This window comes from Lathyrus oleraceus, chromosome 7, assembly GCF_024323335.1.
Source record: "Lathyrus oleraceus cultivar Zhongwan6 chromosome 7, CAAS_Psat_ZW6_1.0, whole genome shotgun sequence".
Taxonomy (NCBI): Eukaryota; Viridiplantae; Streptophyta; class Magnoliopsida; order Fabales; family Fabaceae; genus Lathyrus; species Lathyrus oleraceus.
The window spans coordinates 343,325,246-343,337,473 of record NC_066585.1 but is presented as its reverse complement, the minus strand read 5'-3'; the positions used below and the strand labels follow the sequence as shown (position 1 = coordinate 343,337,473).

Below are 12,228 nucleotides of genomic sequence, written 5' to 3'. Positions count from 1 at the left end.
TGATTAATACCATATATTTTTGTGGTTAATACAATAATAAAATTATTTAACTATAAATCTTATATTTGTGTTACGAAGTTAATTTAAATATATATATATATATATATATATTATATATATATATATATATATATATATATATATATATATATATATATATATATATATATATATATATATATATATATATTTATTTATTTAGTTATTTATTTTTATAAATATTTTTTATTTAAAATAATTTTTTTATAAATATTTTTTATTAAAAAAATAATGTTTACCGTATAATATTTATACGGTGAAAGTCTTTGATATAAGTAATATAATTATTACAATAAGAAATGACATTACTCATGGATATATTAGGGATATATTATGTCATATCATATCAATTTATCATGTATGTTAAATTACAATGATAACCCTCCAAAGTTTTCCACATCTTGAGGGAAACATGTTTTTCCACTGGTCTATGTGACCAATATATTCCATAAAATTTTGATTGAATTATAAAAGCTATCTAGATGTACCATATGGAGCTATAGAAATCTCCATATTAATTGTAATATAGTTTTGGCCATATTAAATTTAAAATGTACAAGAACTCACACAATACTTGCATGCATGTTTTAGTTTTATAGTTAGAAATTACTCTATAATTAGTATGAACCCATCATAACCAACTTAATCATATGGCCACACTATTTCCACAAATCAATAGGACAAGTTGAGTTTGATGTTGAGGCATTTTCATGAGGCACCATTTCTTGTTTCTCCAAATTTCTGAACTCAACATTGCCATGAAACATGTTGTCATTGTCGTCTTTTGTTGCATCTTGACTAAGTTGTGAAGCAACAAACTTGTCAAGAACTCTCCAATCGGTAACTTGATCATCGACATCGGAATTGTTTCCATACATAGCATGGAAATTTTGTTGATTAGTTTGCAAGACATGTTGTTCTTCTTGTAGTAGCATTGGTGAAGGAAGCATGGAATTTGTATGATCTATAGTACCATATGTTGTCACCATTGGATTAGATTGAGCAAGCTTTGGACTCTCTAGAAGAGGGAGATTAAGAAAATGGTCACGAGGTAGGTTTTGATATGGTGAATTGTCTAGCTCTTTTTTGCAAGGATATGGAAGTTGTTGGTAAATTGGATTTGCTTGAGAGGTTTGGTTTGGTGAGTCCATGTCTTGCATGAAAGAAACTTGGTCATCATACCAACAAGGAGAGTCATGTTCATTCATTTTGCGAAGTGTTGTTGTTACTCTCTTCTTGAATACTCTACACACAACCCATCCTTCTTCCTGCTCCAAACCATAAAAAAAACTATTAATATTAGTTTAGAAAATGTTCTAAGAAAGATATTAAATAAAGGTATTCCTAGTACTTTGTTATATTAATGTAAATTATTTGTCATTAATAAGAAAAAAATTTATAATAAAATATTTAGGCGATTTTTTTTTTGTTATTGATTTAGTAACTAAAATAATATTTAATTAAATATATTGAGAAGAGGAGTGTGGTGGCCAGAGTTCGAATATCACATGTCTTAATTAATTGTAATATATAGAACATGATCTAAGTCGTTATTTCTCTAAAACTTCAATTGTGTATCTTTGCATGCAATTTAAAACAATGATATCAATAATATGAATTATACAATAGATAGTTTTTAAGAGTTGAATCAAATGTGTAAGATTTGAAATTGGATTAAGAGAAAGATGAATCCGAATTCTAATATAAAATATCAATTTATTCGTTATTCATCCGTCTAGAAACCATCATATTACGTTAGGTTATTTGATCATTCGAGTCATTTTTGAAATGTCCAAAGTGAAGAAGAGTTGTTATAAAAGGAGGACACCTTATAAAATTAATTAAACCCGACTATATTTTTAAAAATAACTAAAATAATATTTTTTCCAAAAATCTTTTTAAAAAACCACATAATCTAATTCTTATTCAGGATTGGTTTGGAAGATAATTAAGAGAGAAGAGATATTTTACCATTCCATTAAGATGACTAAATATAAAAAGAGCATTAATCAATGATAAATATAACTCACCTGTGGTGTGCCATTTTCATCTGATTCAAGCCTATACTCATGCATTATCCAATCTGATTTTTGTCCATTTGGAGCTCTACCTTTATAAAACACCAATGTTTTCCTCATTCCAATCAAATCATGCTTACTATAAATTGCCTTATCTCTTCCAGTTGCTTTCCAAAATCCAGCTGCAGTTGCCCTATTTGTTCTTGTCCCAGTTGGATACTTCTTATCTTTATGGCTAAAAAAATACCATTCATTTTGTTCTTCTGTTCCTATTCTGCAAAGCTCTTTAAAATTCAACACACATGTTAACAACATATCAATCATAAATTAAATTATATATTCTTACAAGAAATTAGAGAAAATAAAAAATGAACTTTACCTACAAGATCCCATGGTTCAATTTTGTAAAGGTCAACATCTTTTATGACATCAAGATCAATCCTTCTAGAAGCTATTTTTTTTCTTAGGTAGTAATCAACAAGTTCCTCATCTGTGGGATGGAACCTAAAACCTGGGGGAACGTGAGAAAAAGTATCCATATATATCTTCTCTTTTTTATAGTCCTGAAAACATATATAGGCAAGTTATATTAACTTTGGTCAAAAGAATAATTAGAGAACTCATAATTATGTGATCAGTTTCAAAAATTGTGATATATATATATATATATATATATATATATATATATATATATATATATATATATATATATATATATATATATATATATATATATATATATATATATATATATATATATATATATATATATATTACTTTTTTTCGAAATGGTTTTAAGGTATAAAAGGGTGAACTCATATTTTTTTAAAAAACTAAATTCATAATTCTATCATCGGCCTAAATTAATAGTGGTTTGAGTGTTTGTGTTGATTTTGAGGTCGGTTATAATTTCTACTTTCATTACTCTCTTGGTGGATTCTAATCTGTTGGTGATCGTTCTTGTGGTCGGAATTCTAACCTGAACTCTAAAGATTGTTTTATAGCAACATTTTGGATTTTTTTAGTTAGTGAGATTTTTCTTAATTTCTTTGTTATTTTGCAAGGATGTTGAATGTTTTTATTGTGTTTGTTTGATACTTCTTATATTAATTGATATTTTATTTTAATGATTCTCACCTCTGAATTAATATATTATTTTGTCAAAGTAACGGTGAATCTATATATATATATATATATATATATATATATATATATATATATATATATATATATATATATATTTGATTCTAACATTGTTAATTTCATGATACATGATATATACATGGAGTGAGTATGATGATTATGCATGTGGAAATGTTTACATAGTCAATCAAAACACATGTGATAAAACATTCACAATACTTACTAGTGTACTAGATGAACATTCAAGTGATTACCACTCATTGTGATCCCCACTAATTTCTCACCCATGCTTCTTCTAAAAGGATAAAAAAAGTTCATGCATGAACCTTCCATTGTGTCTAACATTAAGATGAAAGGTTGCAAAATGAATGATTTTTTTATAATTAAGATGAAAATAGAGCAATCGAAGATTATTAAAAAACAAAAAAGATTGAGATTTAAGAGAGCTCACAGATCAAGTCACAAAGCTCGCAAATATGGTGGTGAAGTCACAGATCTTCCTCCAAAAATATGTTGATGCATAAACTGAGGTGAGAGTTGTGTATATATCTCTCAACTTCAATCCTAAATCAGACAAAGATTTTCAAAGACAAAAAAAGAAAGTACTATATATATTAAAATGTTCAAACAATAACCAACCAACATATAACTATATTAAGTCCTTGGGAATTGAACCCTTTCAACTTCTTTTGTCTGCTTCTTGTCGGATCAGATCCCAAGAACAGACAGAAACAATATTGAACAGAATGAAAGAGAGGAACAAGAAGAACTAAAGAAGAACAAGAGAAAGGAAAAAAAGAAAGTGGGGTTAATTAAACAAGACGACAAAAACAAAACCCTAATGATACTTGTCTTTGTTTTCTGGCAAAAACAATCTGGACTAGGTTGTGCTGAATTAGAGGAAAAGATTTATGTGAGAAAAAATGGAAGAGAAGTAATGGCAAGAGAAATGGTTTACTCTCTCTATATCCTCACATCTACCAGCAACTGATAGAGACGGAAAGGAATGAGATGATAACAAAGTGAAGAAAATCCAAGATTTTTTTTTCTCTAGAAGGGTCTATTTTTATATATTTGAAAACTTGTCATATAAGAGCTATAAAGAGAGATGGAAAAAAATTAAGGGCTTAGACCAATCACCAATCTAAAAACGATACATAAAATATATGAAGCATCAATCAATCATCTTTTCATATTAAATGGGATATAATTGAAATATATATTTATAAATCAAGACAATCTTTGTATTTTGTAAAAAATGAATTTGCTTCGATCTAAATTATAAGATATATTAGATTCTATGTTCGATCAGTAATACAAAATCAAGTGACAATTATTCAAAAGTTGAATAATTGTGGATGTTTTTGAATTCTCTTTAAAACAATTCAATCAAATTGATTTTTGAATTGATTTTTTAAAATTGATGTCAATTGAATCAAACCATATTCATATATTTTAATTTTTTTATTTTTTATTAGCATGATATATTACGTTAATTTATTATTGGTTAAACTTTAATTTTCCGTAATACTATTTATTATTTAGTTTATCTATTTCTTTTAAATGTTTTATTTATTTTAAATATAATCGATCATTTTTACTTTGTAATATTAATTTTTAATTATCATATGTTATACATTATTTCAAACTTATTATTTTATAGTATTTTTATAATATTAATTTTAACAGAAAAACATTTATCTGTAACTTAAATATTTAAAAATTAATCCAAATTAAACAAATTAAAAATGGATTGGATTATTTTAATTAATCATCTAAAATGGAACAAAACAACATGTAATTTTTTTTAAATCAAATGTATTTTCCCTTCAAAATTGACCAAAAACCTACCACAAACACCTCTATCATTTAAGTGAGTCTCCTTATATTCATTATAGTGAGAGATGCATTATAAGTTTATAAAGGGGAACCGTCTTTATCTTACAAATCCATTTCACACAAAAATTGAGTTAATAATAGAATAAAAGTTCTAAAACAAATTTCAATAATACTTTTGAATAAAAATAAATTACTAAAATTATATATATATAAAGAAAAACAATGTGTGAAACTTGAATACATCTTATATAAAGTGTAGATATTAGCTATTATAGTATATAAGAATAAAAAATAGTAAAGACATCTCAAAGTGTGGTATTGGTGGTGACGTAATAGAACAGCTAACCCTTTAGCACTTTTACAGAAAAAAAAAGTGACAACCCTAACATATACATATGAGGTATGGTGGCCCCCGCCCTAACCTTAGTCCCTACCATTTTCCACCATCTGCAATTCTATCAACTGTAATTAAGTTGGTATGATGATCTTTGGAAGTGACATTGGATCTCGTGGATGTTCTATGGTCCTCATTTGCCAAATATTGAAAAGCTTCTTCATGGCTTTGTCCCTTTCTTATTAGCTTTGTACCACTAGTGATGGTTGTTAAGCTTATAATTAGGTTTATCATATTATTTCTTGCAGGCCTTGCATTCATCTAAAACTATAATTACTGTGATTTTAACCATCATATCTTGGTTAATTAGGACATTCACTATTAAAGAGTTTATTGCAAATGATTTATGAGAACAAAACATGTCAAATCTGTATTATAATAAGTATTTGGGTGACTCTAAAAGTAAAATTTATCATTAGATTTGAAGTAGATTGAAATTAAAGATTCTCAAATTTTAATTTTTGGTGCGGCTATATTGTGTTGTGAAACTAATTTATAAAAAAAACTATATTAACAATATTACCGTCACGGTCACAATTGTGGTTATCGATCACAATTTAAAAAATCACATTAGTAATATTACGGTCACAATTGTGGTTATTGGCCACAATTTAAAATTATGTAAGCTAGTAAAAGATCGGTATAAAGTAGAAATATTTCAGTAGCTATAATAGTAAATAAATATAACAAACTTTTATTAATGTTTTGTTAATAATTTTAAATAAATAATGTGAATCTATATGCTTGCAGGTATGGAGAAAATAATTATGATGTTGGTGACCTTTTTTGTGTTTTGATGACGACAATGTTGGTTTTTGTTAAAGTCGATGGTGATATATTTCCGATTCTTTCATGATGGTGATTAACTTAAAGATATCTTAAGTCTCATCAACTAAAAGATTCAATGTTCCACTTAAGTGCTTATATATCGTTGTATCTTCCAAAAGAACTTGAAAGTTTCAGAGTTTTGAAAGAGAAGAAGTGTGGAAGTTTGTTTGGTTCTGTCTGTCTCAGTGATCAGAGTCTTGTGAAAATAAGAGAGTAATTCTTAAGTTACTAAGAAAACTCTCTCACACACACAACTAAATAGGTTTTAAGGTCTCTTATTATTTGATAAAATCTCCTCAAAAATGTTTTTCGAGCCTAGGCAGTTGATTAAAGGAGTGTCTAATTGACTGAAAGAATTTTTCTAACTAAATAATCCATTAGACCAATAACCTAATATATTATTTTGGTTAAGTTGAGTCTAAAATAGATTAGGAAAATCTCTTATTGGTAACGGCTAAATATCACAAACTTCAATTTGTGGCTTGAATAATCGTTTATTAGAGGTCAAAATCGATAACCTAATCAATTATGACATTGAGGCGGCCAATGGATTATTTTCTTTTTTTAGCCTCATTTTCTCCTAATTAAAAGAGGCTCATCCTCATTCAAAATCACACCAGCATTTGATGTTTTTCTATTTCTTTTAACATTTTATCAGCCTCTTCCTCTCTCCTTAAATATTTTATTCACCAAAGTTGCATTAGGGCCTTGTGAGTGAAAATTGCTTGTGAGGAAAATGTTCTACTAGTGTTGTGCCATTATTTTATTTCAAGAGTGCGATACTCTAAAAGGTTCGAGTATTGTTTTGAGATCAACCATTAAAAATATGTTTATTGAAGAACCTAATTTAGTAAAAGTTTTGTTTGGTTATAGAGATCAGACGCTAAAATCTCTACTTGGTTCGCAAATTTATCCTAGGGAAAAGCTCTCTTTTGATTGGGGAGATATGTCAATGTAAAATCTCTTGATTCTCTTGTATCAAATGTTCATCGGCATAACTTTTATAAAAGCTTAAGGTTTTTACTGAACCCTCAAGAAAATTTGTTAGGGACAGGACTATGCCAACTTTCGGCCGAACTTGTATAAATATTAGTGTCATCTCTCTAACCCTATCTCTTTAAATTATGTCATTTAATTTATTTCTTTATTTTTTCTGTTTCTTTTCTCTCTGACTTTTTCAATACTAACACACAAAAATTTGAAGTAGAAATTTTTTTAAACTAATTAGGAATTTTAAATACCACAGTTTACCCCATCTCTTATGATATCAAACAAGTGGCATCAGAGTCTAATTCTTGTTAAAGAATAATCGTCCTAGGAGGAAATGACTTTAAGATATTCACTAAACAAACTCATATCCTTTAATGGAGAAGAGTATAGTTTTTGGAAAAAGAAGCTTAAGTTCTTCATCGAAAGGATGGATCATGGTATTTGGAAGGCTGTAAAGGATGGTCAATTTGTTCCTACACAAGAATTTGATGGTGTTGTAGTAAACAACCCTAAAAAGGATTTGACCAAAGATGATAAATAAAATGTGCATTCTGGTTTGAAGGAAAAAAATTGTCATCACTACCACTCTTGGTCTTGATGAGTTTTTACGAGTTTCTCATGCGAGACTGCAAAAGAAATGTAGGACATCCTCCAAATTATCCATATAGGAATTACTAAGGTAAAGAGGGAAAGGTTTGGAACATTAACTCATAAGTATGGATGTTTCACAATGCAAACATGGTTTACCCATATCGTGAGTCATATGAGAACTATAGGAAAAATATTTTCAAAATGAGGAATTAGTTGTGAAAGTTGTTAGATGCTTAAACCGTAGTTTGAAACCGAAAGTCATTGCAATTTATGAATCAGATAATTTAGAAACCATGGGCGCAAACACTCTTTTTGATAAAAATACAAGAACATGAGAGAGAGCTCAAAAGCATTGGCATGGAAGAGGAATGATAGAATAAAAGAAAAAGTCTAGCTTTTAAATATGAAGGTTCTGATTCCGATGGAAACATGTCACTCATGGTGTGAAATTTCAAAAAATTCTTAAAGCATGAGAAACAACAACAAGAAGAGCAAGACAAAAGTGAAGAAAAGATTACACCCATTCCTACATGCTATCAATGTAGAAAGAAATGGCATATCAGACCAAAGTGTCCTATAGGAAAAAAAGAGTGAATCAGAATAAAAGGAAATCTAAGAAACCTCTGAAAAGGGGCAAGAAGGCTTACATCGTGTGGGAAGACAATGACATGGAGTCTTCAGATGATGAAGAAACCAACACATGTTTATGGAAAATCAACAAGATTATGACATAACCTCTTACTTTTCTTATCAAGATCTTTTCCATATTTGAAAGAGCTAACAAAAGAAACTAGTAAATTAGAATAAATCATCTCTAACTCCAAGGATACTTTTCTTCCCTTGAATCTAAAAAATAAAAACATATTAAAAGAAATGAAGAATCTTAGGGAGAGACAAAATGATCTAGTCCTAAACTCTTCCCCTTATGATAAAGAAGTGGATGAACTTGTCAAGTGTGAAAATTCGGATACTTTCAAAAGTGAAATTTGTGATATGCAAAAAAAACTTTGGCAATTACTAAAAGTAAGAGACCACTTGAATCTTTTATTGTGGAACCAAATATCTTTCTACAATAAAGTTGGTCTTGGCTACGAACCCAAGAACATAGTAAGAAGTTTAGTAAAATTTTTAATGTTAAATCTAAATCTCATTGTAAAACCTTAAAATTTTAATTATTATGATAAATATGGTCATATTGCTATGTTATCTTTTATTAAAAAGAGTCATGAGAAAAAATAATGGCATCCTCCTTTATACTTCTATAAAAAGCAATGTGAGCACAAAATGAAAAATATATCTACCTTATCACATTCTTATGTTTCTAGTATAAAATTCAGTGGTAAAAATATTTATGAAACTGACAGTAGAAGACCCAAAATTATATGGGTACCTAAATTTAAGATTTGAGTTTTTAATGTAGGAATGTTTTACATTTTTAAACGCTAAATACTATGTTGATAACGGTTGTTCAAAGCATATGACCGGTGATAACACTTTATTCTCCTCCTTCACACTTAAGAAATGAGGTTTTTTCTCTTATGTGATAATAATAAGGGAATGATTTTTTGTATTGGTATCATCAGTCAGTCCCTCAATCTAATGATTGAGGAAGTTCTTTTGGTTGAAGGGCTAAAGCATAATTTACTTATTATAAGTCAATTATGTGACAAGGGTAACAGGGTAACTTTTAATTCTTTTGGATGCAGAGTAATAAAATCGAAATTATGTGAAACTCTATTTATGAGATCAGGAAGTGGAAATATCTACACGGTGAATTTAAATAAAATTCTTCAAGTGATGTATGTCTCCTGAGTAACAAAGGTGAATCTTGGAAATGGCATGGGAGAATAGCTCACATCCACATGGATCACTTAAACAAGTTGGTCCACAAGGATCTCGTAGTCGATCTTCTAGACTTGCATTTCTAAAAGAATGGATTATGTGATTTGTGCCAAAAGTTTAAGCAAGAGAGAGCCTCTTTTAAATCAAAAAATATGGTTTCCATAGATCGACTTTTACAACTTCTCCTCATGGTTCGGTTTGTTCCATATGGAACTGTAAGTCTTAGTGGTAACGTCTAGGCCCTTGTAGTTTTGGATGACTACTATCGCTACACATGAGCATTATTATTATCTTATAAAAGAGATGCTTTCAATGACTTTAAAAAATAAGCCAAGGTTATCCGGAACGAAAAAGGAGTGAGCATTGCATGCATCAGAAGTGATCACAATGGAGAATTCTAAAATAAGGAATTCAAATTTTTCTGTAACGAGAATGGTATTCGACATTTTTTGGAAAAGGAAAATCTAGAAAAAAAATGATCAAAAAGTATAATGAATTCAAAGTCAAACTTTAGATCAGGAATATATTCAATATCCAAATGAAGAAACTCCCGCAAATCATCAAGATCTACCAAGAGAATGGAGGAAGGCCAGGGGAGCATCCTATTCATAATTTAATTGGAAACATCTCTAAAGGGGTTACCACTCAATACTCCCTTAACAAGGTATGTAACTTTGTGGAATTTGTTTCAAAATTTGAGCCAAAAGGAATTGTTGAGGCTATAATTGAACAACATTAGTCTCTTTACATGCAAGAGGAGCTATATCAATCTAATCGAAATAAAATTTGGGAACTTGTTCCTAAAGCTTCAACTAACCAAGTGATTAGTACTAGTTGGGTATTTCACAACAATTTGGATGAACGTGGCAATGTTTTAAAATATTAAGTCTGACTAGTTGCGAAGGGATATAATCAACAGGAAGACATAGATTTCTAAGAAACATTGCCACGTATCTTGATTAAAGGCCATAGGAATGTTATTATCCTTTTCCTGGATCATGAGTCAAACATTTTCAAATGGATGTAAAGATTTCTTTCTTAAATGGTTACATCCGGGAGGAGGTATTTGTTCATCAACCTTTAAGTTTTATCAAATCAACTTTTCCTAGTCATGTTTTCAAACTTAAGAAAGCTTTATACAGTCTGAAACAAGCTCCTAGAGCGTAGTACAACCATCTAAGAAACTTCTTGCTTGAAAACAAGTTTCAAAGAGGACAAGTTAATAAAACTCTTTAAATCAAGAAAAATAAACATAAGGTTTTACTAGTTTGGATTTATATTGATGATATCATCTTTGGTTCTACTAATGAATCCTTGAGCAAGGATTTTTATGAATTTATATAAAATGAATTCGAAATGTCAATGATGAAGGAGCTTTGATACTTCATAGGGCTTCAAATTCGTCAAGCTAAATAAGAAAGCTTCAACAATCAAGCCAAGTACTGCAATGAGGTCATAAAGAGGTTTGACATGAAGAAGTACAAGCTATAGCAACTTCAATGGAAACCTATTGCAATCTAGACAAGGATGGGAATGGAAAACCAATAGAAGAGAGCAAATATCGAGACTCCATTCTTTATCGCACTGTATCTCGTCCTAATATCATGTTTGATGTGTGTCTTTATGCTCGTTTTTCAAGCATCCCCAAAAGAATAACACCTTAGTATGGTCAAATGCATCTTGAGATATTTCACTAACACATAACAAATTGGTTTATGGTACCCCACGGGAGTGGATTGTGACTTAGTTGGATACACCAATTCTGATTTTGTTGGGTGCAAATCAAATAGAAAAAGTATTAATGATACTCATCACTTACTTGGGAACTCGCTTCTCTAAATGGCAAGAAACAAGCAAGTGTCGCGTTATCCACAATTGAGGTAGAATATGTTGTTGCAGGTAGTTATTTCTCACAAATTATCTAGATGAAACATCAACTCAGATATTTCAGTGTTAATCTTGGAGTTGACCCGATAAGATGCAATAACACTAGCACCATAAACCTCACCAAAAACCTGATACTTCCCTCTCTGGCTAAATACATAAGGTTAGGCATTAATTTATTATGGATCATGTTGAAAAACAAAAATATGTACTTGAGCTTGTAACCTCATCTAATCAACTCGCTAAAATTTCTACTAAACCCTTCCTAAGGAAAGCTTATTTTTTATAGAAATTGGATTAGGAATCTTAAATCAATCACGCATGAATTAATATGCTAAATTGTTTCTTATCCTTCTTATTCCCCCTTTGTAAAAATTATTATATGTAATCTATTTATTATGTTTTTTCCCCGCCTTTTTGATTATGCCAAAGGGGAGAAGTATACTCTTAAGGTGAGAGAGTATAACCTCTAATAATTTGAGGGGGGGTTTAACCACTCTAAATTTTATCTCTATTTTTTTTACCACCTCCCTGAGAGATGCATTGTCATCGATAAGAAGAGAGTGAATATTGATATATGTGCTTATAGGTACAGAGAAAATGATCCTGTTGTTGGTGACCTTATTGGTATTTTGATTACGACAATAATGATGCTTGTTG

General features: G+C 29.4%; 1 protein-coding gene across 5 annotated transcripts; it reads right to left on the bottom strand.

Moving 5' to 3' along the window:
• Window positions 1–357: 357 nt before the first annotated feature.
• LOC127106993 (NAC domain-containing protein 7) lies at window positions 358–4,287 on the bottom strand. 5 transcript variants are annotated; one of them, XM_051044286.1, is made up of 6 exons: window positions 3,840–4,287; window positions 3,652–3,764; window positions 3,424–3,538; window positions 2,437–2,620; window positions 2,070–2,341; window positions 358–1,307 (listed from the first exon to the last, which is right to left on the bottom strand). In XM_051044286.1, the coding sequence occupies exons 4-6, from the start codon at window positions 2,594–2,596 to the stop codon at window positions 699–701; spliced, it is 1,041 nt and encodes a 346-aa protein (XP_050900243.1). In that variant the 5' UTR covers window positions 2,597–2,620; window positions 3,424–3,538; window positions 3,652–3,764; window positions 3,840–4,287; the 3' UTR covers window positions 358–698. The 5 variants fall into 5 exon arrangements, with proteins under 5 accessions (XP_050900243.1, XP_050900245.1, XP_050900242.1 ...); XM_051044288.1 differs by having other exon boundaries at window positions 3,844–4,287; XM_051044285.1 differs by lacking the exon at window positions 3,424–3,538 and having other exon boundaries at window positions 3,840–4,286.
• Window positions 4,288–12,228: the final 7,941 nt, after the last annotated feature.